At 44.6% G+C, this 27,312-nt stretch overlaps 1 protein-coding gene across 1 annotated transcript; it reads right to left on the bottom strand.

Annotated features, from left to right (window-relative positions):
- Positions 1–92: 92 nt before the first annotated feature.
- LOC129831775 (RAC-beta serine/threonine-protein kinase) lies at positions 93–27,312 on the bottom strand. The gene is made up of 12 exons (XM_055895212.1): positions 27,253–27,312; positions 12,289–12,451; positions 11,991–12,122; positions 11,601–11,712; positions 11,184–11,334; positions 8,313–8,444; positions 7,278–7,343; positions 6,965–7,156; positions 6,505–6,633; positions 5,053–5,267; positions 3,373–3,563; positions 93–3,189 (listed from the first exon to the last, which is right to left on the bottom strand). The coding sequence occupies exons 2-12, from the start codon at positions 12,332–12,334 to the stop codon at positions 3,110–3,112; spliced, it is 1,446 nt and encodes a 481-aa protein (XP_055751187.1). The 5' UTR covers positions 12,335–12,451; positions 27,253–27,312; the 3' UTR covers positions 93–3,109.

Here is a 27,312-nt window from a genome sequence, read left to right as displayed (position 1 = left end):
GGGGTAAAGTGCCTTGCAGAAGGGGCACAACGGCAGAAGATAGCATGTGGGATATTGAACCCGGTAACCCTAATGAATAATGAGACACTTAATTCAGTAAAAGTCTTTACTGGCACATAATTGAAAATATAAGCTACCATATACTGTAGCAGGTAACACCTGTTACAATGTAAAATCTTGCAACATGGGGGCTGAAACTCTCTACCAGGACATAGTCTTCTCCCTAAAAGATTGCTTGTTATTGAGTTGAGGTTTAGCTGGGGAGGAGCAAAGAATTCTTGGTACATCAGCATTGAGATATGACATTCGTGACTACTGATCACATTCAAAATACAGAGAAGCAAGGTAATCACTGTTATGCTCCAACTCAAATTCCATCTACAAAGCTGCCGATTCTCCTTCTAGCCTAAAGATCATCAACCCTTTTTGGTATTTACATAGCCAGTGAAGAGTTCCATATCGATTGTCTGTGTGCAATGCCTACAGGAGAAGTCAGTGGCGTTGGCTTGCATGTTAGATGTACACACTAGACAAAGCGTGGACACTTTATTGAGACGTCTCTGCACTGTGTGGCTTTACTGCCACTGTCAACTTTAGAAAGTCTACAGCACCTCCTGGTGGCCGTCCTAACATTAAAGACAGCGGGAGAGAGATCCATCAGAAGGAGGTTGTTCATGAAATCCAGTCCTGCCGTTTCTGAAGCTGCCTTTACGCCTGATTATGAGCTGGTGAAGATAGGGATGTTTCCCATAGCCTCAGCCCTTGCAAACAGCAGTCAGACTGCACTACCCTACTGGAGGTACAGAGGCTAAAGGACACCGGCATTGAGCAGACTAGAGAGCTGTTCTACAATGCCCCATTAACCTGCTGCTGTGCATGAGCACAGCACGTGCACACACACACACACACTTACTTTAAAAGAAGGAACACATGAATGATCAAAATGAAGAACCAAAAGGAAAAACATGTTTAAATTTATTTTATATAATATAAAATTAAATGAGACAATGTCTCCCAAAGTAAGGAATAGGTGAACCACAAAACAAAAACAAATCAATGAAAAGAAACATGGTCTTAATGGTCCTTGAGTGAAAGAATCTTTGAAAAGGGCAACAAAAATGAAATACATCACAGCACTTGACTGTGAAACACAATGGTTGTTTCACCCGAACCACTCTTCTACAGGCCAGACATGGGGTGTACACATGCATTCAGGACAGGTAAATTGTGGGAAGTTCACACAGAGAGGAAGAGGCGAGGTAAGAGAGAAAAATATACAAATCTGTCCACAAGGGAATACAGCGTTAAGCAGAACGACTGCTTTTCTGCCTTTGAGACAACAACTCCCATTGTTAGGGCAGAGACAAGACCATCTTGTCATTATATACAGCATCTGTTTCACACCAGGGTTGGGAACAATTACATTTCAATCCATGACGTTAACTCAGTTGACTTCCTACATTAACTGAATTGAACTAACCCCAACCCTAGTTCAATGGTCCTACTCTGACATCCCGACAAAGGACTTAATCTGTCACTTACATTGCCTTGAAAATACGAACCACAACCTTCAATATCGACCGTTAAATAACTGAAGAGTCAATTTTCTATCAGTCAGTCTAGCCTCATCACATATAATCAGTGATCCATGTTTTAATAGTTTGCATTCTTAAATATGGGGACATCCAAATGATCTTCAAAAAAAGTTTAAAAAAATAACATCAACAATTCAAAATAAAAAGTGAAATGTTTGGAACAAATGATTGACAGCTATTGTCCTGGATATTTCTGCTCAGAACGTGACAGCTATTGTCCTGGATATTTCTGCTCAGAACGTGACAGCTATTCCTCCTGGATATTTCTGCTCAGAACGTGACAGCTATTCCTCCTGGATATTTCTGCTCAGAACGTGACAGCTATTCCTCCTGGATATTTCTGCTCAGAACGTGACAGCTATTCCTCCTGGATATTTCTGCTCAGAACGTGACAGCTATTCCTCCTGGATATTTCTGCTCAGAACGTGACAGCTATTCCTCCTCAGAACGTGACCGCTATTCCTCCTGGATATTTCTGCTCAGAACGTGACAGCTACTGGAACAATGTTAATTGCTGTGGTCACTTCTACTCTTCCCCTTCTCTTTTTTTCCATCCTGAGCATTCTAACCACCAGAGGAACAAGTCAATCCACAGGGAAGCTACAACTCCACCACCTCTCTTCTTTCCCTTTAATACTCTCCTCGTTTAGCCGTCATACAGTATCCAAAACAGATACATGCAAATGCATAAACGTAAAACAGACGTTGAGATTCAAATGGTTGTTCATACATTCTCCTTCCACACACCCAAACACATTCATTCACACATGCAGAGTGCAAGCAGGGAAATGGCTACCTTCCGAGGTACACACACCTTCTTACCCCTCATTCTCTCCCCGACCCGCTTTCCCTCTGTAGGAACAGTTCACACGATTTGTAACAGCAAGTTCAGCAAGAGCACTCGTATTTTCTTTTGCAGAAATATGGCTTTTAAAACCGTAACAATCAAAAGAAAACTTAGTTTAAAAATATTTCTCCTTTCATGTGTTTCTACATTTGTTTGGACTTATTTTTTATCCAGTAGTAAAAAAAAAAAACAGCAGTGTATGGGAGGTTTTAGGTGTTGCTTGTCAGAGTGTGTGTGTTGGATAGGTGCAGCATGCGTTCGGCTGGTGATGATGTGGTATCTGCTGGCATAACCCAGGGATGGTGAAGTGCTGTTGATGCACCCAGTGTAGTAGTTGTAGTAGTAGTAGTGTGGTGGGTAGACAGGCAGGGTCCTGCAGGCATGGCTAAGAGCAGCCCTGTCCGGTTCCACCTGGTCCCGTCAGAATGAGAGACAAGACGGCCAGTTTTTCCACACAGGCCTGCTGAGGTCAGTCATCACGTCATGCTCTAGGATCCATGTTTTCACCGCTTCTCGGTGTCAGAGTGCGTGTGTTGTGCAAGTGTGTTTGTTTGAGAGAGAGAGTGTCAGTTTGTGTCATCCCAATTCCCCAGCAGTGGGAGTGTGTGTGAACGTGTGTTAGCCTGCTTGCTCATGTGAGTTTGTGTGTGCACGCATGTGAGAGAGGTCACTCCCGTATGCTGGCGGAGTAAGAGAACTGAGGGAAGTGTGTGCGCTGGTTCTGGTCTTCTGAGTCTAAGCTGTCGTCTGGAGATAACACGAGAGAGAGAGAAAGACAAAACCAGGAGATTTACTACAAACAACTTTTTTTTACAAAACCTGTTTCACTATAAATCAATTTAAAAATAAATAAATCACCATCCAGATTTGAAGACATTTTTAACAGTGAGACAAACAAACCGACAGACACACAAACACTCCTCAACTCACATTTGTCCGGGGGCGTTACGGTGATGGTTTGTGCTGTGAACTCGTCGTCAAAGTAGCGGGTGTCCGTCTCTGACGTCACCTGGGGCTTGAAGGGAGGCAAGAGCTTCCTCTCTACCACATCCTGCCAGTTGATGCTGGTGAAGAACTTCTGTGTCATCACGTCTTTGGCATCTTCTTGTCCACCTCCAAGCCTACAGAATGATCAGCATCACCATTATATTCTTCACTCAATGTATAGTGTTAGTCCCATGTATCATGAGCTGAAATAAAAGATCTCAGAAATGTTCCATACGCACAAAAATGTATTTCTCTCAAACTTTGTGCACAAATTTGTTTACATCCCTGTTAGTGAGATTTCCTCCTTTGACAAGATAATTCATCCACCTGACAGTTGTGGCATGTCAATAACATGATTAAACAGCATGATCATTGCACAGGTGCACCTTGTGCTGGGAACAATAAAAGGCCACTCTAAAAAGTACAGTTTTGTCATGCAGCACAATGTACAGATGTATCAAGTTTTGAAGGACCGTGCAATTGGCATGCTGACTGCATGACCGCTGTCAGAGAATTGAAGATTAATTTCTGTACCATAAGCCACTTCCATCATTTCACAGAATTTGGCAGTACGTCCAACCGACCTCACAACCGCAGACCACGTCTAACCACGCCAGTTCAGAATCTACACCGGCGGCATCATCTGAGACCAGCCACCCAGACAGCTGATGAAACCGTGGGTTTGCACAACCAAACGATTTCTGCACAAACTGTCAGAAATCGTCTCAGGGAAGCTCATCTGCACGGTTGTCGTCCTCACCAGGGTCTTGACTTCAGTTTGGCGTCGTAACCAACTTCAGTTCGCAAATGCTCACCTTCGATGGCCACTGGCACACTGGAGAAGTGTGTTCTTCATGGATGAATCCCGGTTTTGTGAGGGCGAGTGGTTTGCTGATGTCAACGTTGTGAACAGAGTGCCCTATGGTGGCAGTGGGGTTATGTAAGGGCAGGTATAAGCTACGGACAATGAACACAATTGCATTTTATTGATTGCAATTTGAATGCTGAGATGCCGTGACGAGATCCTGAGGCCCATTGTCGTGCCATTCATCTGCCGCCATCGCCTCAGGTTTCAGCATGATAATGCACAGCCCCATGTAACAAGGCCCTTTCAGCTTCCAGGAATTGTGTAAAATGTCCCAGTTCCTCCATGGCCTGCATACTCACCAGACATGTCACTTATTGAGAATGTATGGGATGATCTGGGTCGACGTGTACGACAGCGTATTCCAGTTCCCGTCAATATCCAGCAACTTTGCACGGCCATTGAAGTGGAGTGGGACAACATTCCACAGGCCACAATCAACAGCCTGATCAACTCTATGTGAAGGAGATGTGTCACGCTGCATGAGGCAAATGGTGGTCACACCAGATACTGACTGGTTTCTGATCCACAACCCTACTTTATTTTTTTTATTTTTTTTTACTGTATTTGTGACCGACAGATCTACATCTGTATTCCAGTCATGTGAAAGTCATAGATTAGGGCTTAATGAATTTATTTCAATTGACTGATTTCTTTATATGAACTGTAATGCAGTAAAATCTTTGAAATTGTAGCATGTTGCGTTCACATTTTTGTTCGGTGTATATATAAAAAATAAAAAAGACACCAACACCTACCTCTGCTTGGGGTCCTTTTTGAGCAGGCCAGCAAGCAGGGCCTTGGCTTCGGGGGCCAGGTTCTTGGGGAAGCGGATCTCCTCCATGAGAATGAGCTCAAACAACCGCTCATGGTCCTGGTTGTAGAAGGGCAGTCGACCGCACATCATCTCGTACATGACCACACCTAGACCCCACCAGTCCACCGCTCGGCCGTAGTCATTGTCCTCTAATACCTGCAGGAGAGGGGGAGAGAGCGAGAGAGAAAGAGAGGGGAGAGAGCGAGAAAGAGAGAGAACAAAAAGAGAAATAGCAAATCCAATTATGTGGAAGCCAAGGCACTGTGTCTCTTTCTACCTCAGTTGCAATGTAAACGATTACCTACACTACATGACCAAAAGTATGTGGACACCCAAACCATGAAAAACAGCCTCATACCTTTATTCCTCCTCCACCAAACTATACAGTTGGCACTATACATTCAGGCAGGTAGTGTTCTCCTGGCATCCGCCAAACCCAGATTCATCCGTCGGAATGCCAGATGGTGAAGAGTGATTCATCCCTCCAGAGAACACGTTTCCACTGCGTCAGAGTCCAATGGCGGCGAGCTTTACACCACTCCAGCTGACACTTGGTATTACGTATGGTGATCTTAGGCTTGTGTGCGGCTACTCGGTCATGGAAACCCATTTCATGAAGCCCCCGGTGAACAGTTCTTGAGCTGACATTGCTTCCAGAGGTAGTTTGAAACTCAGTGGGGTGTGTTGCAACTAAGGACAGACGATTTTTTACACGCTACACGCTTCAGTACTTGGCGGTCCCGTTCTGTGAGCTTGTGTGGCCTACCACTTCGTGGCTGAGCCGTTATTGCTCCGAGATGTTTCCACTTCACAATAACAGCACTTACAGTTGACCGGGACAGCTCAAGCAGGGCAGAAATTTGACAAACTGACTTGTTGGAAAGGTGGCATCCTAGGACAGTGCTACGTTGAAAGTCACTGAGCTCTTCAGTAAGGCCATTCTACTGCCAATTTTTGCCTATGGAGATTTCATGGCTGTGTGCTCGATTTTATACACCAGTCAGCAACGGTGTCCACATACTTTCGTGTGTGCGTGCTTTGAAGAATTTCAAATATTTTGATGTTTAACACTTTTTTGGTTACTAGATGATTCCATGTGTTTTATTTAATTGTGTTGATGTTTTCACTATTATTCTACAATGTAGAAAATAGCAAAAATAAAGAAAAACCCTTGAATGAGTAGGTGTGACTGGTACTGTATATATAGTGTATTTGCAGTCCGGCTGTCTATTCCTGTTGATAATAATTTACTTTCCAATGGCAAAGTAGAGTTATTAAATTGTATGTTAAGCACCAGTAAGGAATGCATCTGAAATTGTTAACTGGACACACTGCCATGTACTGTTCAAAGCACAACTAGAATGTATGATTTTGTTCACTGTGCTGTAGTTACCTCAGGTGCAAGGTATTCTGGAGTACCACAAAAGGTCTTCATGGTAGCCCCGTCTGTGATTCCCTCTTTACACAGTCCAAAATCTGTGATCTTTATGTGTCCATCTTTATCCAGCATTAAGTTCTCCAACTGGAAGAGAAAGAGATGAGAACAAGAGTGAGTCAGCAGCAGAAAATACCACTGCTAACATGACAGCTGACTGTAATAAGCTCCACAGATTTACAGGCTTTTCACCAAGAGCAGTCTATAGTAGGATTGAGCCTAGACCAATTCAGAAGCACTTTTAATCCAAGACTGGGCTTAATCTTAAAATCAGCCCATATTTCCTATTGTGCGAAATGTTAGTCTTGAGAATATACTTTCAGTATGAGGCCGTACGTGTAAAGGTATGGGTGAGTCAGGGAAACATCAGCCAGACTTCCAGTCCCATTTGGTAGACATACAGGGAAGCGACCATTACCTTAAGGTCTCTGTAGACAACGTCCCGTGAGTGGAGGTACTCCAGCGCAGACACAATCTCCGCACCGTAGAACCGTGCCCGGTCTTCTGTGAACACGCGGTCCCGTGACAAGTGAAAGAACAGCTCTCCTCCGTTTGCATATTCCATCACAAAGCATAGCCGGTCATGTGTTTGGAACGCGTATTTTAGTGTCTGTGTGGGGGGGAGACAAGACACAGCCAGAATTAGTGACCACATTTGAATCAGGTGGCTGCTTGGTGAAATATTGTAATCGGTGTTCAGTAAGGTCAGATGACGTCAGATAGGAACTCACCGTTAAGAAGGGATGCCTCGTATTCTGAAGGACTCTGCTTTCTGTTACCGTGTGTGCTACCTCATCCTTATGGAACACGTCACACAAAAACACACCATGAGGGACAGACATTCAGCCAGCAGTGTACAGCTGGACTTGGACTTCTGAGCCACTCAAGAACCCACAATAGAACCAAGAAGTAACTGCATAATTAGTGCTGTGGCTCACTTGGTAGTGCATGGCGCTTGTAACGCAAGGGTTGTGGGTTGGATACCCACGGGGGACCAGTACGAACAAATATGAAAATGTATGCACTCACTACTGTAAATCACTCTGGATAAGAGCATCTGCTAAATGACTGAAAAAGGAAAATGTCATCATAATCAAGACTTCCAGGGATATGGTGCATGGCTCAGATTGCAAAATCTTAAAAAGCTTCTTAAGAAATAAAAAAAATAAGTTTGTAGGTGTAATTCCTCAACAATATCTTAATATGAATGACTGAATGTTTGTTGCTAGGCAACCAGTTTAGCTAGCAATGGCAATCATGTTAGCATATTCCGTACTGAGATCACTGTTCTAAAACATGTTCCTGGGTTTAAAATAATCAATACTGAAACTTTCAGATTAAGTTGTGAGTGATTTAAACATGTTCAATTGCTTTCATGCGCTGTTTTCTCTCACTGCCTTGAGTTTAAGACAAGGGTTAGCTATCTTGGAATTCATTTCCAAGGACTTTATTTTCAATAATCTATATTTCTTCTTAACTTTTTGCTTAAGGAGAAACATTAGAAACAGCTAAAGCAAATTTCCAAGAATCTTTTTGAGGAATAGAAACTTTGCTTAACTATAGACTTAAGAAGAAAGTTAAGGGGGAAAAAAGTAATTTCTTACGGTTTTGTGAATCTGGGCCCAGTAGTCTTTTCCCTATATAGTGCAATACTGCTTTTGACCAGCCCCCTATGGGTCCTGGTCAAAAATAATGCCCTGCATAAGGAACCACTTTGGACGCATCTGTCTGAGCAACTGCCATTTCCTTTGATGCCAAATGGTTACCTTAGCGATTATGACTTCTTTCCTCAGGATCTTCATGGCGTAGTACATCCCTGTGGCCTTCTCCTTCACCAGGATCACCTTTCCAAACGTCCCCTTCCCCAGCAGCTTCAGGTAGTCAAAGTCACTCATGGTCTGTGGGGGGTGTGGGGGACACAAACACCATGAGGGTTCAAATCTCAGGCTTCTTCAAGACAGTTTGGATGACAGGATTTATTTGACCATGACAATTACAGCTTATGAGTAATAAAGAGTTTCCATAGACCTGCACCAGGGTTTTAGATGAAGAACGGGCAGAGAATGGAGCAGAAAACACACCAACACACACTATGGCCCAGGTCACATAGGGAGATGGGAAACCAGCTGTGATGAGCTACTGTTACTAAGGAGTAGTAGACACTCTGAACTAGGATGCAGAGGTTCCAATGGACAAAAGCAGCCACATCTAGAGGAGGGCTGTTGGACAAACACAAAGAGCACTGACAGGTCTGCAAGGTTGGTAGAGGGACAGTAGGACACTGACAGGTCTGCTAGGACACTGACAGGTCTGCTAGGTTGGTAGGGGGACAGGAGAACACTGACAGGTCTGCTAGGTTGGTAGGGGGACAGGAGAACACTGACAGATCTGCTAGGTTGGTAGAGGGACATGAGAACACTGACAGGTCTGCTAGGACACTGACAGGTCTGCTAGGACACTGACAGGTCTGCTAGGTTGGTAGGGGGACAGGAGAACACTGACAGGTCTGCTAGGTTGGTAGAGGGACAGGAGAACACTGACAGGTCTGCTAGGACACTGACAGGTCTGCTAGGTTGGTAGGGGGACAGGAGAACACTGACAGGTCTGCTAGGTTGGTAGGGGGACAGGAGAACACTGACAGATCTGCTAGGTTGGTAGAGGGACATGAGAACACTGACAGGTCTGCTAGGACACTGACAGGTCTGCTAGGTTGGTAGAGGGACAGGAGAACACTGACAGGTCTGCAAGGTTGGTAGAGGGACAATAGGACACCGACAGGTCTGCTAGGACACTGACAGGTCTGCTAGGTTGGTAGGGGGACAGGAGAACACTGACATGTCTGCTAGGTTGGTAGGGGGACAGGAGAACACTGACAGGTCTGCTAGGTTGGTAGAGGGACAGGAGAACACTGACAGGTCTGCTAGGTTGGTAGGGGGACAGGAGAACACTGACAGGTCTGCTAGGTTGGTAGGGGGACAGGAGAACACTGACAGGTCTGCTAGGTTGGTAGGGGGACAGGAGAACACTGACAGGTCTGCTAGGACACTGACAGGTCTGCTAGGTTGGTAGGGGGACAGGAGAACACTGACAGGTCTGCTAGGTTGGTAGGGGGACAGGAGAACACTGACAGGTCTGCTAGGACACTGACAGGTCTGCTAGGACACTGACAGGTCTGCTAGGTTGGTAGGGGGACAGGAGAACACTGACAGGTCTGCTAGGTTGGTAGAGGGACAGGAAAACACTGACAGGTCTGCTAGGTTGGTAGAGGGACAGGAGAACACTGACAGGTCTGCTAGGTTGGTAGGGGGACAGGAGAACACTGACAGGTCTGCTAGGTTGGTAGAGGGACAGGAAAACACTGACAGGTCTGCTAGGACACTGACAGGTCTGCTAGGTTGGTAGGGGGACGGGAGAACACTGACATGTCTGCTAGGTTGGTAGGGGGACAGGAGAACACTGACAGGTCTGCTAGGACACTGACAGGTCTGCTAGGTTGGTAGAGGGACAGGAGAAAACTGACAGGTCTGCAAGGTTGGTAGAGGGACAATAGGACACCGACAGGTCTGCTAGGACACTGACAGGTCTGCTAGGTTGGTAGGGGGACAGGAGAACACTGACATGTCTGCTAGGTTGGTAGGGGGACAGGAGAACACTGACAGGTCTGCTAGGTTGGTAGAGGGACAGGAGAACACTGACAGGTCTGCTAGGACACTGACAGGTCTGCTAGGACACTGACAGGTCTGCTAGGACACTGACAGGTCTGCTAGGTTGGTAGGGGGACAGGAGAACACTGACAGGTCTGCTAGGTTGGTAGAGGGACAGGAGAACACTGACAGGTCTGCTAGGTTGGTAGGGGGACAGGAGAACACTGACAGGTCTGCTAGGTTGGTAGGGGGACAGGAGAACACTGACAGGTCTGCTAGGACACTGACAGGTCTGCTAGGTTGGTAGGGGGACAGGAGAACACTGACAGGTCTGCTAGGTTGGTAGGGGGACAGGAGAACACTGACAGGTCTGCTAGGACACTGACAGGTCTGCTAGGACACTGACAGGTCTGCTAGGTTGGTAGGGGGACAGGAGAACACTGACAGGTCTGCTAGGTTGGTAGAGGGACAGGAAAACACTGACAGGTCTGCTAGGTTGGTAGAGGGACAGGAGAACACTGACAGGTCTGCTAGGTTGGTAGGGGGACAGGAGAACACTGACAGGTCTGCTAGGTTGGTAGAGGGACAGGAAAACACTGACAGGTCTGCTAGGACACTGACAGGTCTGCTAGGTTGGTAGGGGGACGGGAGAACACTGACATGTCTGCTAGGTTGGTAGGGGGACAGGAGAACACTGACAGGTCTGCTAGGACACTGACAGGTCTGCTAGGTTGGTAGAGGGACAGGAGAACACTGACAGGTCTGCAAGGTTGGTAGAGGGACAATAGGACACCGACAGGTCTGCTAGGACACTGACAGGTCTGCTAGGTTGGTAGGGGGACAGGAGAACACTGACAGGTCTGCTAGGTTGGTAGGGGGACAGGAGAACACTGACAGGTCTGCTAGGACACTGACAGGTCTGCTAGGTTGGTAGAGGGACAGGAGAACACTGACAGGTCTGCTAGGTTGGTAGGGGGACAGGATGACACTGACCACTTTGTTGCGGGACTTGGACATGGCCACCTCCATCTCCTCCATGCCGCTGCAGTTGCTGGGGGAGCCAAACGTGATGTCCATGGGAGCCTCTTCCACTCGCGTCTTTAGGCCGTTGGCCACCGCTTGGATCGCCCGCATCCATTCCTCCCTGGAAGGGGAGAGGGAGTTCAATGTAGACCACTTCAAGCCCAAAAGACATGAATCTACACTGACTGAGTGTGTGTGTGTGGATACGGTGGGTATGAGGGTGATTAACTAGTGAGGTCACTAATGGGGTCAATTGCAGACCTGTAATCGTGAAAGTTGGTGAAGTAAAAATAACAACTTGGAGAAGGAGGGCATTGCCCAGTTTACAGATAAACAAATACCCAACTCTTCCACGTTGTCCCTGTCTCTGGAACTTTCCGTTCTCACCGTTCCTCGTTACTCTCCACGTGGAAGGTGCGCTCTATGACTGTGGTCCACTGTAGGCAGCGGATGACAAACGTGTTGGGCCTGGGCCGTTCTGTCTTCATCAGCTGGCACTCTGCAGACAGGGAGTAAGAGAGGTTTGAGTGTGCTACTGTAGACACTGGGTGAATCTCAACAGTCTTCCCTCGATTCCTCTCCTGCCATTCTCTCTACACCTCAAAACAGTAGCTTGTGAAGTGAGGAGAGGATTCAAGGAGAGGAACCAGTTCTTCCTGCTGATGGACACAAGGAATCAAAGGAGAGCCCATCTGTGTGAACATGACTAGGAAACTCTCATCATCATCCAAGTACCACCAGGCTCTAGAAGTTTGCCCAGAAATGACAGAGACCAACCTGCCACAGAGAAGTTGTTGAGGGGTGGGAGACTGTGGTCGGACGACATCTCTGGCTTCTCCTTGTAGCCGATGAAGGAGCCATCACTCTTCAGGATGAAGTACCGCGGCCTCCACGTCTTAATGTACTCTCCTGCAGGGAGGGAGGGAGAAGGGCATGAGTGAGAGGGGGGAAGAGAGAGAGGGGCAGAGAGAGAGAGGCACAAGCCATACATATTAGGGTTTAACTCATTCTGAGTGGACTCAGTGTCCTAGAAACAGAGACACTGTGAGACAGCTATGAGCTCAGCTCAGCTCACCCCTCTTATGGAGCCAGCCCTCTCTGACCACACTGATGTCATTCATGCTGGGGCGGAGGACTGCTGGGGCTCAGGGTGGGGTCACAGGGGAAAAAGAGGGAAGGGGAGCTGTGACTGCTGGGGAAGGGTCAGATGTGTCTCTGACGAAAATGTCTCACAGTGCCTGGGGGACAGAAAGATCAAAGATACCAAGATATTAACCACAATTGAAAGAGGATACATTTTCATAACCTTTTTATTTTTTGTTTCTTTTATTTTTTATAAATACTCATTCTAGGTGTATGACAATGGAAAATTATTGCCCGCATGACGATTACGTAAATGTCACTTTTCCAGAACCAAATACAACAAAACTCAGTTTAACAATTCCTGACATTTAATCCTGGTAAAAAAATCTGTTTTAAGTCAGGTAGGATCACCACTATATTTTAAGAATGTGAAATGTCAGAATAATAGCAGCGAGAAGGATTGATTTCAGCTTTTACTTCTTTCACCACATTCCCAGTGGGTCAGAAGTTTACATACACTCAATTAGTATTTGGTAGCATTGCCTTTAAATTGTTTAACTTGGGTCAAACATTTTGGGTAGCCTCCCACAAGCTTCCCACAATAAGTTGGGTGCATTTTGGCCCATTCCACCTGACAGAGCTGGTATAACTTGAGTCAGGTTTGTAGGCCTCCTTGCTCACACATGCTTTTTCAGTTTTGCCCACAAACTTTCTATGGGATTGAGGTCAGGGCTTTGTGATGGCCACTCCAATACCTTGACTTTGTTGTCCTTAAGCCATTTTGCCACAACTTTGGAAGTATGCTTGGGATCATTGTCCATTTGGAAGACCCATTTGATTTCCCCATGATGTCAAGCAAAGAGGCACTGAGTTTGAAGGTAAGCCTTGAAATACATACACAGGTACACCTCCAATTGACAAAAATTATGTCAATTAGTTTATCAGAAGCTTCTAAAGCCATAACATCATTTTTTGGAATTTTCCAAGCTGTTTAAAGGCACAGTCAACTTAGTGTATGTAAACTTCTGACCCACTAGAATTGTGATACAGTGAAATACTGTCTGTAAACAATTGTTAGAAAAATTACTTGTGTCATGCACAAAGTAGATGTCCTAACCAACTTGACAAAACTATAGTTTGTTAAGAAATGTGTGGTGTGGTTGAAAAACTAGTTTTAATGACTCCTAAGTGTATGTAAACTTCCGACTTCAATTGTGTGTGTGTGTGTGTGTGTGTGTGTGTGTGTGTGTGTGTGTGTGTGTGTGTGTGTGTGTATATATATATACACACACACACAGCAAAAAAATAACGGGTTTAAACACCGTTTCCCATGCTTGTTCAATGAAACAAACAATTCATGAGCATGCACCTGTGGAACGGTCGTTAAGACACTAACAGCTTACAGACGGTAGGCAGGCCTAAGACAGCTCTACAGGGAGACAGGACGGACAGCTGATCATCCTCGCAGTGGCAGACCACGTGTAACAACACATGCACAGGATCGGTATATCCGAACATCACACCTGCGGGGCAGGTACAGGATGGCAACAACAACTGCCTGAGTTACACCAGGAATGCACAATCCCTCCATCAGTGCTCAGACTGTCCGCAATAGGCCGAGAGATGCTGGACTGAGGGCTTGTAGGCCTGTTGTAAGGCAGGTCCTCACCAGACATCACCGGCAACAACGTCGCCTATGGGCACAAACCCACCGTCGTTGGACCAGACAGGACTGGCAAAAAGTGCTCTTCACTGACGAGTTGCGGTTTTGTATCACCAGGGGTGATGGTCGGATTTGTAACGCTCATTCCTTTATCGTCAAAGGAATGAGCGTTACACCGAGGCCTGTACTCTGGAGCGGGATCGATTTGGAGGTGGAGGGTCCGTCATGGTCTGGGGTGGTGTGTCACAGCATCATCGGACTGAGCTTGTTGTCAGTGCAGGCAATCTCAACGCTGTAAGTTACAGGGAAGACATCCTCCTCCCTCATGTGGTATCCTTCCTGCAGGCTCATCCTGACATGACCCTCCAGCATGACATGGCCCTCCAGCATGACAACGCCACCAGCCATACTGCCTGTTCTGTGCGTGATTTCCTGCAAGATAGGAATGTCAGTGTTCTGCCATAGCCAGCGAAGAGCCCGGATCACAGGTCCCAGACGTGCTCAATGGGATTTTTGGATCGGCGGGTGAGGGCTAGGGCCATTCCCACCATAAATGTCCGGGAACTTGCAGGTGCCTTGGTGGAAAAATGGGTTAACATCTCACAGCAAGAACTGGCAAATCTGGTGCAGTCCATGAGGAGGAGACGCACAACAGTACTTAATGCAGCTGGTGGCCACACCAGATACTGACTGTTAATTTTGATGTTGAACCCCCCTTTGTCAGGGACACATTATTCAATTTCTGTTAGTCACAGGTCTGTGGAACTTGTTCAGTTTATGTCTCAGTTGTTGAATCTTGTTATGTTCATATAAAAATGTACACGTTAAGTTTGCTGAAAATAAAAGCAGTTGACAGTGAGAGGACGTTTCTTTTTTTGCTGTGATATATATCCATTATCTATTCTACATACTTTATATCTGGTTATAGTCGTTTAAGTTTACACCTATAGTGTTGTTCCATTTTCCATTTAGGCGACCCCCCCAAAAAAACACTTAGGCAGCCCACCCAAAGACTACAATGGCATTAAAATTCTTGTAGGTTACTTGATGCTGATCACCTCACCTGTACAATGGTAAAGTAAGGCTTGGTACATACGCTCTAAAACAAACTTACTGGAAAAACTGTGCAGATGCAAGTTTGGTAACAGAATTACAGTAAAATATCCTTCAGTTTTATATGGTTACCCAACTTTGTATCTGCACAGTTCTACCCGTAAATATGTTTTTGTAACATGTTTTGTGGAAATTGTTAAAAGCAGTGCATTGTTCTATTGTTTGTTAAACTTCTAACAAAACCCATAAATTTAGGTATACATTTTAAAGTGAAAAATAGAAGTCCACGTAATTCTGTTACCATGGAACTGCCCTACTTCCACTGAAGAACTGCTGAGGGTTGTAAACAGAAATGCAGCCTCTTAAGGCTTCCTCAAACTCATCAGAATGAATGTAAGAACTCAAGAAATCTGTAATTCATTTGGAAGTTTTTGCTGAGTAGTAATTTTACACCTAAATAGGATGTTTGGTAGAGTATTGCTCAAGTAAAAAATGTGCATGAAAATGATTTGTGTATCGTTGAATGACAAACACTACATTGAAGAATCCCTACTGTTGACCAAGCACCGATGGGGTTTAGACTTCAGCTTCTGAACTTCAGCATGCCTCCAGAAAAAAACCTTGGCTTTTGGCAAAAACTTCACCATATATTGCCATAATATATTTTTATTTAACTAGGCAAGTCAGTTAAGAACAAATTCTTATTTCCAATGACGGCCTACCCCTGCCAAACCCGGACGGCGCTGGGCCAATTGTGCGCCGCCCTATGGGACTCCCAATCACGGTCGGATGTGATACAGCCTGGATTCGAACCAGGGACTGTAGCGACGCACTTAGATGCAGTGCCTTACATCACTACACCACTGACTGTTCCTAACCATTTGGGATGGGAAGCACGCGGACGCCTTCACAGGCATGCAGGTGTAAAGTGAGGAGTGCAAAAAATGTGATCATCAATGTTAACATGTTTTTCAATTAACTTCTTTGTGATAGGGAGCAGCATTTTCACTTTTGGATGAATTGCGTGCCCATAGTGAACTGCCTCCTACTCTGTCCCAGATGCTAATATATGCATATTATTATTGGATATAAAACACTCTGAAGTTTCTAAAACTGTTTGAATGATGTCTGAGTATAACAGAACTCATATGGCTGGAAAAAAACTGAGAAAAATCCAAACAGGAAGTGAGAATTCTGAGGCTGGTCGATGTTCAACTCATCTCCTATTCAATTCCCTGTAAGATATAGATCTGTTTGCACTTCCTACATCTTCCACTAGATGTCAACAGTCTGTAGAAAGTGGAATGAAGCCTCTAGTGTGATGTTGAGCCAGATGGTAGGTGTTTCAGTCATTGGTCTGGCAGAATGCCAGTTCCTGGTCACATGCATTCCAAACGATATCGTCTTGCTTTCCATAACTTCTGTAGACAAAAAGGAATTCTCCGGTTGGAACGTTATTGGATAGTTATGATAACAACATTCTGAAGATTGATTCTCTACGAGTTTGACCAGTTTATTTGACCTGTTATTTAACTTTGAAGTTTTCGTCCGAGTTTGCCTGCATCTGCGCGAGCGTTTGGACATGTGCACTAAACATGCTAGCAAAAGTAGCTACTCGGACATAATTAATGGACATTATCGAACAAAACAACGATTTATTGTGGAACTAGGATTCCTGGGAGTGCATTCTGATGAAGATCATCAAAAGGTAAGGGAATATTTATGATGCAATTTCGTATTTCTGTTGACTCCAACATGGCGGAGAAATGTTGTTATATCTGAGCGCCGTCTCAGATTATTGGGTGGTGTGCTTTTCCGTAAAGTTTTTTAAAAATCTGACACAGCGGTTGCATTAAGAACCAGTGTATCTTTAATTCTATGTAAAACATGTATCTTTCATCAAAGTTTATGATGAGTAATTCTGTTATTTGACGTTGCTCTCTGCAATTTCTCTGGATATTTTGGAGGCATTTCTGAACATGGCGCCAATGTAAACCGAGATTTGTGGATATAAATATGCACATTATCGAACAAAACATACATGTATTGTGTAACATGATGTCCTATGAGTGTCATCTGATGAAGATCATCAAAGGTTAGTGATTATTTTTATCTCTATTTCTGCTTTTTGTGACTACTATCTTTGTCTGGGAAAATGGCTGTGTTTTTCTGTGGCTATGTACTGAGGCAACATAATCGTTTGATGTGCTTTCGCCGTAAATCCTTTTTGAAATCAGACATGTTGGCTGGATTCACAACATGTGTAGCTTTAATTTGGTATCTTTCATGTGTGATTTCATGAAAGATTGATTTTTATAGTAATATATTTGAATTTGGCGCACTACATTTTTTGGGGCTTTTGGCCAAGTGGGACGTTAGCGTCCCACATATCCCAGAGAAGTTAACTGACAAGTCTGTGTTGACGGACTCCGCTTTTTGACCACCCCCTGGCCGTGTGTATGTGGACCCTCATCACCAGACAGTGTTGGGTCTGTGTCTGTTCTACAGCCAGCTCTGCCCAGTTAGAGCCCAGCAGCTTGCCCTGGCACAGGCTGGCAACACTCCCGGTCACCCCACTATCAAATAATCCCCATTTTGTGATGCACTGCCCACCCGGCTGTTACACTACTTGGCTACACAACCAAATAACTGCCAGCTACCTCTCAGCCGCCCCCCCAGCCCCCCACTGCTGCTTCTTCTTATTTCACTTACCCAACACACACAAGGTCCTCAAGAGCAGTGGTTCCCAAACTTTTTCTACTCAGTGCTCCCCCTTCTAGCATTAGGGGACATCCCGCACTCCCCTGCACACACATGATCAACGTCTATTTCTGGGCACTAGCACTGTTAGTGACAAACTGTTCACACCCCTCGTTGGTGGAAAGAATTCTGATGTTTTAAGGCTTATTTCCTACAATTATACACATTTTGTCATTGGGATGCAAAGAAAATCGTAACGTTTTAAAGCCAGATTTATTGCAATTCTATACATTTTGCCATGTCTAAAGTGTATTCCTGTAATATTTGAATGACCAGAAAATAAAAACATTAGCTGACATGGGCTAGTTGATCTGGACATTTGACAAGTTATAAATAACTCTAAAATATGCAATGACTGACATAAGAGGAACTGACGATACACCACCCAATTTCGAAATTACACCTTCTTCCCTCTACTATTAAAACTTTAAAGAGTAAGTTAAAAGCCGGATAGAATCCCCCCTGCCGACCCCTCAAGCCCCCCTTAGTTTGGGAACCACTGCACTAGAGAAGCAAGACAAACAGAATTACTACTACCATCATGGTAGTACCATGTATTTATTTCACCTTTATTTAACCAGGTAAGCTAGTTGAGAACAAGTTCTCATTTACAACTGCGACCTGCCCAAGCAAAGCAGTGCGACACAAACACAGTTACACATGGAATAAACAAGCACAGTTAATAGCACAATAGAAAAAAAAAGTCTATATACAGTGTGTGCAAATGGCGTGAGGAGGTACGGCAATAAATACGCCATAGTAGCGAAGTAATTCCAATTGAGCAAATTAAACACTGGAGTGATAAATGAGCAGATGATGTGCAAGTAGAGATACTTTTCTGCTCTTTTGCACACCAGTAAATAAAAACAATATGGGGATGAGGTAAGTATATTGGGTGGGCCATTTACAGATGGGCTATGTACAGCTGCAGCGATTGGGTAGCTGCTCAGATAGCTGATGTTTAAAGTTAGTGAGGGAAATATGTCTCCAGCGATTTTTGCAAATCGTTCCAGTCATTGGCAGCAGAGAACTGTAAGGAAAGGCGGCCAAAGTAGGTGTTGGCTTTGGGGATGACCAGTGAGATATACCTGCTGGAGCGCGTGCTACGGGTGGGTGCTGCCATGCTGACCAGTGAGCTCAGATAAGGAGTCGCTTTACCTAGCATAGACTTATAGATAACCTGGAGCCAGTGGGTTTGGCGACGAATATGTAGTGAGGGCCAGCCGACTAGAGCATACAGGTCGCAGTGGTGTGTGGTAAAGGGGCTTTGGTGACAAAACGGATGGCACTGTGATAGACTGCATCCAGTTTGCTGAGTAGAGTATTGGAAGCTATTTTGTAAATGACATCGAAGTCGAGAATTGGTAGGATAGTCAGTTTTACGAGGGTATGTTTGGCGGCGTGAGTGAAGGATGCTTTGTTTGCGAAATAGGAATCTGATTCTAGATTTATTTTTGGATTGGAGATGTTTATATGAGTCTGGAAGGAGAGTTTACAGTCTAGCCAGACACCTAGGTATTTGTAGTTGTCCACATATTCAAAGTCAGAACCGTCCAGAGTAGTGATGCTAGTCGGGCGGGCGGGTGCGGGCAGCGATCGGTTGATAAGCATGCATTTTGTTTTACTAGCGTTTAAGAGCAGTTGGAGACCACGGAAGGAGTGTTGTATGGCATTGAAGCTCGTCTGGAGGTTGGTTAACACAGTGTTCCAAGAAGGGCCAGATGTATACAGAATGGTGTCGTCTGCGTAGAAGTGGATCAGGGAATCACCCGCAGCAAAAGCGACATCGTTGATATATACAGAGAAAAGAGTCAGCCCGAGAATTGAACCCTGTGGTACCCCCATAGAGACTGCCAGAGGTCTGGACAACAGGCCCTCCGATTTGACACACTGAACTCTGTCTGAGAAGTAATTGGTGAACCAGGCGAGGCAGTCATTAGAGAAACCAAGGCTATTGAGTCTGCCGATTATAATACGGTGATTGACAGAGTTGAAAGCCTTGGCCAGGTCAATGAAGACGGCTGCACAATATTGTCTCTTATCGATGGAGGTTATGATATCGTTTAGTACCTTGAACGTAGCTGAGTTGCACCCGTGACCAGCTCGAAAAACGGATTGCACAGCGGAGAAGGTACGGTGGGATTCGAAATGGTCAGTGATCTGTTTATTAACTTGGCTTTCAAAGACTTTAGAAAGGCAGGGCAGGATGGATATAGGTCTATAACAGTATAACAATCATGACCTTGGTGGCTGAAACAAAATCCAGATCTTTTGCAGCTAGCTTGAGAGGTGGCCTCTTTTCGGTTTGTTTACCCATTACGATGACTTCCAACTGACATTATTTCAAAAGGAAAAATGGCATGATATTAGTAGTAATGATGACCGATTAGAGGTCGACCGATTAATCGACATGGCCGATTTCAAGTTTTCATAACAAATCGGCAATTTTGGATGCCGATTACATTGCATTCCATGAGGAAACTGGCAGGCTGAACACCTGTTACACGAGTGCAGCAAAAAGCCAAGGTAAGTTGCTAGCTAGCATTAAACTTATCTTATAAAAAACAAATCAATCTTCACAAGTTAACCTAGTAATATCATCAACCATGTGTAGTTAACTAGCTTGTCCTGCGTTGCATATAATCAATGCGATGAATGTTAATTTATCATCGAATCACAGCTTACTTCACCAAACGGGGGAAAGCACTCACCCAGAGGCGGCGCTCCTTGTGGCCAGAGACTTCAAAGCAGGGAAACTTAAATCCGTTTTACCTCATTTCTACCAGAATGTCACATGTGCAAACAGAGGGGGGAAAAAAACTCTAGACCACATTTACTCCACACAGAGACGCGTACAAAGCTCTCCCTCCATTTGGTAAATCCGACCGCAACTCTATCCTCCTGACTACAAGCAAAAAATTAAAGCAGGAAGCACCAGTGACTCGATCCATAAAAAAGTGGACAGATGAAGCAGATGCTAAACTACAGGACTGTTTTGCTTACACAGACCGGAACACGTTCCGGGATTCTTCCGATGGGATTGAGGAGTACACCACATCAGTCACAGGCTTTATCAATAAGTGCATTGAGGATGTCGTCCCCACAGTGACTGTACGTACATAGCCCAACCAGAAGCCATGGATTACAGGCAATATTGGCACTGAGCTAAAGGGTAGAGCTACCGCTTTCAAGGTGCGGGACTCTAACCCAGAAGCTTATAAGAAATCCTGCTATGCCCTGCGACTAACCATCAAACAGGCCAAGCAAACAATACAGGGCTAAGATTGAATCGTACTACACCGGCTCCGACGCTTGTCTTATGTGGCAGGGCGTGGAAACTATTACAGACTACAAAGTGAAGCACAGCCGCGAGCTACCCAGTGACACGAGCCTACCAGGCCTACCAATCACTTCTATACTCGCTTTGAGGCAAGCAACACTGAGGAATGCATGAGAGCATCAGCTGTTCCGGACAACTGTGTGATCAACCTCTCCTTAGCCGAGAGAAAGCGTAGCACTCATGTCTGTAGCCACGAAGTGTTTTGAAAGGCTGGTAATGGCTCACAACACCATTATCCCAGAAACCCTAGACCCACTCCAATTTGCATACAGCCCAAACAGATCCACAGATGATGCAATCTCAATTGCACTCCACACTGGCCTTTTCCACCTGGACAAAATGAACACTTATGTGAGAATGCTATTAATTGACTACAGCTCAGCGTTCAACACCATAGTACCCTCAAAGCTCATCACTAAGCTAACGATCCTGGGACTAAACACTTCCCTCTGCAACTGGATTCTGGACTTCCTGACGGGCCACCCCCAGGTGGTGAGGGTAGGTAGTAACACATCTGCCACACTGATCCTCAACGCTGGAGCCCCCCAGGGGTGCGTGCTCAGTCCCTTCCTGTACTCCCTGTTCACCCACGACTGCATGGCCAGGCACGACTCCAACACCATCATTAAGTTTGCAGACGACATAAGAGAGTGGTAGGCCTGATCACCGACAACGACGAGACAGCCTATAAGGAGGAGGTCAGAGACCTGGCCGGGTGGTGCCAGAATATCAACCTATCCTTTAACGTAACCAAGACTAAGGAGATGATTGTGGACTACAGTAAAAGGAGGACCGAGCACGCCCCCATTCTCATCGACGGGGATGTAGTGGAGCAGGTTGAGAGCTTCAAGTCCCTTGGTGTCCACATCACCAACAAACTAGAATGGTCCAAGTACACCAAGACAGTCGTGAAGAGGGCATAACAAAGCCTATTTCCCCTCAGGAAACTAAAAAGATTTGGCATGGGTATTGTAAGAAATTGTAATAGAGACTGGAAACTAGTAATAACTACATTTCAACATAAGCCATATTTTATACAAAATACACATACTCCTCATTTCTCTTGGACATATGCTGGACTTATTAAGACACCAACTACAGACACACACAATTCCCCTCCCCCATGATAACCACAGAACACACACAACACATGGTTGGAGCTCAAGACAAAGAACTACCTCAGGAACCAATGGAACGTTGACACCAGGCCTGTTCAGGACTACCCAAGACCCAGATCGACCAATCGGAAGGCCAGACTTCCAGATCAACCTACTTTGCTTGTTGTCTATATAAAACTGTACAACTGCTTAAACTAGTCTCTCCTCCGACGATTCTATACGAATCAGACAGAAGGAGCCGTGCGGCACGATTTGCCAGATATCCTCACACTGAATAAAACTGTCTTACTAAATATTGTTCCACCCTGTCCAGCCTATTGACTTGGTCTCATTTCTCTAGTAACGAATCATCAACAGTATTCAGATCCTCAAAAGGTTCTAAAGCTGCAACATCGAGAGCATCTGACTGGTTCCATCACTGCCTGGTACGGCAATTGCTCAGCCTCCGACCGCACGCCACTACAGAGGGTAGTGCGTAAAGTCCAGTACATCACTGGGGCTAAGCTGCCTGCCATCCAGGACCTCTACACCAGGCGGTGTCAAAGGAAGCCCATAAAAATTGTCAAAGACCCTAGCTACCCCAGTCATAGACTTTTCTCTCTACTACCGCATGGCAAGCGGTATCAGAGTGCCAAGTCTAGGACAAAAAGGCTTCTCAACAGTTTTTACCCCAAAGCCATAAGACTCCTGAACAGATAATCAAATGGCTACCCGGACTATTTGCATTGTGTTCCCCCCCAACCCCTCTTTTACGCTGCTGCTCCAATCTGTTCATCATATATATATATATATATATATATATATATATATATATATATATATATATATATATATATATATATATATATATATATATATATAGTCACTTTAACCATATCTACATACTACCTCAATCAGCCCGACTAACCGGTGCCTGTATGTAGCCTCGCTACTGTTATACCCTAGCTACTGTTATTTTTCACTGTCTTTTTACTGTTGTTTTTATTTCTTACAAACCTATTGTTCACCTAATACCTTTTTTTCACTGTTGGTTAGAGCCTGTAAGTAAGCATTTCACGTGACAAAAAAACGTTGATTTGATTTAACAAAAGCGCATTCGCGCAAAAAAGCACAATCGTTGCACGAACGTACCTAACCATAAACATCAATGCCTTTCTGAAAATCAATACACAGAAGTATATTTTTTAAAACCTGCATATTTAGTTAAGAGAAATTCCTATTAGCAGGCAATATTAACTAGGGAAATTGTGTCACTTCTCTTGGGTTCATTGCACACAGAGTCAGGGTACAGTTGAAGTCGGAAGTTTACATACACTTAGGTTGGAGTCAATAAAACTCGTTTTTTCAACCACTCCACACATTTCTTGTTAACAAACTATAGTTTTGGCAAGTCAGTTAGGATATATACTTTGTGCATGACAAGTAATTTTCCCAACAATTGTTAACAGACAGATTATTAAACTGTATCACAATTCCAGTGGGTCAGAAGTTTACATACACTAAGTTGACTGTGCTTTTAAACAGCTTGGAAAATTCCAGAAAATGATGTCATGGCTTTAGAAGCTTCTGATAGGCTAATTGACATTATTTGAGTCAATTGGAGGTGTACCTGTGGATGCATTTCAAGGCCTACCTTCAAACTCAGTGCCTCTTTGCTTGACATCATGAGAAACTCAAAAGAAATCAGCCAAAACCTCAGAAAATAAATTGTAGACCTCCACAAGTCTGGATCATCCTTGGAAGCAATTTCCAAATAAGAGCCGGAATTCTTACTGGTTGGTAGGTGATCAAATACTTATGTCATGCAATAAAATGCAACTTAATTACTTAAAAATCATACTATGTGATTTTCTGGATTTTTAGATTCTGTCTCTCACAGTTGAAGTGTACCTATGATAAAAATTACAGACCTCTACATGCTTTGTAAGTAGGAAAACCTGCAAAATCGGCAGTGTATCAGATACTTGTTCTCCCCACTATATGTAGGTAGAGTTAAAGTGACTATGCATAGATAACAGAGTAGGAGCAGCATAAAAGAGGGGGAGACAATGCAAATAGTCTAGGTAGCCATTTGATTAATTGTTCAGCAGTCTTATGGCTTGGGGGTAGAAGCTGTTAAGAAGCCTTTTGGACCTAGACTTGGCCCTCCGGAACCGCTTGCCGTGCGGTAGTAGAAAAAACAGTCTATAACTAGGGTGGCTGGAGTCTTTGACAATTTTTTGGGCCTTCCTCTAACACCACCTGGTATAGAGGTCCAGGATGGCAGGCAGCTTGACACCAGTGATGTACTGGCCCGTACGCACTACCCTCTGTAGTGCCTTGCTGTCGGAGGCCGAGCAATTGCCATACCAGGCAGTGATGCAACCAGTAAGGATGCTCTCGATGTTGCAGCTGTAGAACTTTGAGGATCTGAGGACCCATGCCAAATCCTTTCAGTCTCCTGAGGGGGAATAGGCTTTGGCGTGCCCTCTTCATGACTGTCTTAGTGTGTTTGGAACATGATAGTTTGTTGATGATGTGGACACCAAGGAACTTGATACTCTCGACCCGCTCCACTGCAGCCCCGTCGATGAGAATGGGGGCGTACTCAGTCCTCCTTTTCCTGTAGTCCACAATCATCTCCTTTGTCTTGATCACGTTGAGGGAGAGGTTGTTGTCCTGGCACCACACGGTCAGGTCTCTGACCTCCTCCTATAGGCTGTGTCATCATTGTCGGTGATCACTGTTGTCATCTGCAAGCTTAATGATGGTGTTGGAGTCGTGCCTGGCCGTAAAGTCATGAGTGAACAGGGAGCACAGGAGGGGCCCCTGTGTTGAGGATCAGCGTGACGGATGTGTTGTTTCCTACCCTTACCACCTGCGGCCCGTCAGGAAGTCCAGGATCCAGTTGCAGAGGGAGGTGTTTAGTCCCAGGGTCCTTAGCTTATTGATGAGCTTTGAGGGCATTATGGTGTTGAACGCTGAAATGTAATCAAGGAATAGGATTCTCACATAGGTGTTCCTTTTGCCGAGGTGGGAAAGGGCAGTGTGGAGTGCAAAAGAGATCGCATCATCTGTGGATCTGTTGGGGCGGTACGCAAATTGAAGTGAGTCTAGGGTTTCTGGGATAATGGTGTTGATGTAAGCAATGACCAGCCTTTCAAAACACTTCATGGCTACAAACGTGAGTCCTAAGGGTCGGTAGTCATAGTCATTTAGGCAGGTTACCTTAGTGTTCTTAGGCACAGGGACTAAGATGGTGTGCTTGAAACATGTTGGTATTACAGACTCAGTCAGTTACAGGTTGAAAATGTCAGTGAACACACTTGCCAGTTGGGCAGCGCATGCTCGGAATACACGTCCTGGTAATCCGTCTGGCCCTGCGGCCTTGGGAATGTTGACCTGTTTAAAAGGTCTTACATAGGCTACGGAGAGAGTGATCACACAGTCATCCGGAACAGCTGATGCTCTCAAGCATCTACCAAGCACAATCCAAATTGCAGCTCATCATGTCACGGTGTGAATTTCAAGGAATCACAAGCAAAGTTGTTCCGCTTTAGAGGATGAGCTTTTCCCTACATCTACTAATTGGTCAGTAGTCTGTGGCGATCCTAAACATTCCGCTTCCCAGCTCCATAATTATGACAAGATGGCAGAAATAGCATAACATTATACATTTTAGTCATTTAGCAGACACGCTGATCCAGAGCAACTTACAGAAACAATTAGGGTTAAGGGCACATCGGTAGATTTTTAGCCTTGGGGGTTCGAACCAGCGACCTTTGGTTACTGTCCCAAATCTCTTGAAGGAAAACTCCAACCAAAACCTATTAGTCCATTGTTGATATAGTCCCAACATGTTTTGCATGTCAGCAATCAAGTTCTCAACTTTCAAAATAGAGACTAATTTAGAATAAGTGATTGTTTTTGGGGGAACCATCAGTGCCTAGAAACATACAATGGACAACATGTTCTGCTACAGGCTAGGCTACATCAATCTAACCATATACTATTGGGTGATGGGAGAGGAGTTCAATGTTTATCTGTAACCACAATAAAATTACTAACAGTGGGAGGGGCCTGGCATTACACAGAAGTGACTGATGTGTCTGTTTAAACTGTATTGTTTGCAGAGATAAAATCCAATCGATCCCTTCCACTCAGTCAAATCCAAATATATTATTAAACTTATCAAGTGTAAATCTGTTGGCTATTTAATGGCTTAATTTTGATAATGGAATTCGGTACTAGTAAGCCACTTGAATTGATACAAATTCAGTTAGACTTGAAACAGCATCGACTAGGTGGGTTGCTACTTTTAAAAGCAAAACTAGGTTTTGGGTGATATAACTTAGCTAAATAACGTTACTGAATGAAACAGAAATTGGGCTACTTCCACTGAAGCGGACAAGCCAAAAATGCCGGGCCTTTTCAGAGTAACGTTATGTCGAGCAGTGACCCTGGGTCGATATTAGCCGTCTCAACTCATCATAAATCGTGGAGTTGAGTTTAATCGGCTAGGTCGATATCTACACCTGCCCCCAGTCATAATGTTGTTGATAGATAAAACGAGACTACTGCATGGAGGTGTGGGTGAATGAACAGCAATGACACCTGGATAATGGTTAGTTAACACACTCTTCGAACTGAGTTTGTCTCGGTCAGACCTGCTGTGAACAATGGCCGGTTAAGTTAGCAAGCCATCTACTGTAGTACTGTTAGCTAGCGTACCTAGCTACCAATGACTGATGTTTACAAAATTAACTGACCGCTGCCAGTGATCACACTTCCTCCAAAAAACAACCAACGAATGCCCGCTGAGCTTGTTTTTCTTCCTACAACGGAGGCATGTTGTCGCAGGTTAGTTACCTACTAACAGATAGTAAAACGGATGGGTCGGGTGAACTCGCGAAATTGTACGTTAGTTGCGACTAGTCAACTTTTAAATAATTACAAATCTTTATGATTGAGTTACAGTTCATATCTATTCATTTTAAGTATTATTGATCTCCCTTTTACGTTATAAAAAATATTTGATTTTACCTTCAGTCCCTTGTTATCGCTGGTGCTTCAGTTATATCACAGATAGAACAAGGAGACAGA

The sequence above is a fragment of the Salvelinus fontinalis genome, chromosome 33, assembly GCF_029448725.1.
Source record: "Salvelinus fontinalis isolate EN_2023a chromosome 33, ASM2944872v1, whole genome shotgun sequence".
NCBI lineage: Eukaryota > Metazoa > Chordata > Actinopteri > Salmoniformes > Salmonidae > Salvelinus > Salvelinus fontinalis.
This window is presented reverse-complemented; position numbering and strand designations above follow the sequence as displayed.

Coding starts and splice junctions, on each gene's coding strand:
- LOC129831775 (XM_055895212.1), bottom strand. CDS start 12,334: ATGAATGACATCAGTGTGGTCAGAGAGGGCTGGCTCCATAAGAGGG. Junction 12,123..12,288: donor GGGCTGGCTCCATAAGAGGG/GTGAGCTGAGCT, acceptor CCCTCCCTGCAG/GAGAGTACATTAAGACGTGG. Junction 5,268..6,504: donor CAGAATACCTTGCACCTGAG/GTAACTACAGCA, acceptor CCTCTCCTGCAG/GTATTAGAGGACAATGACTA.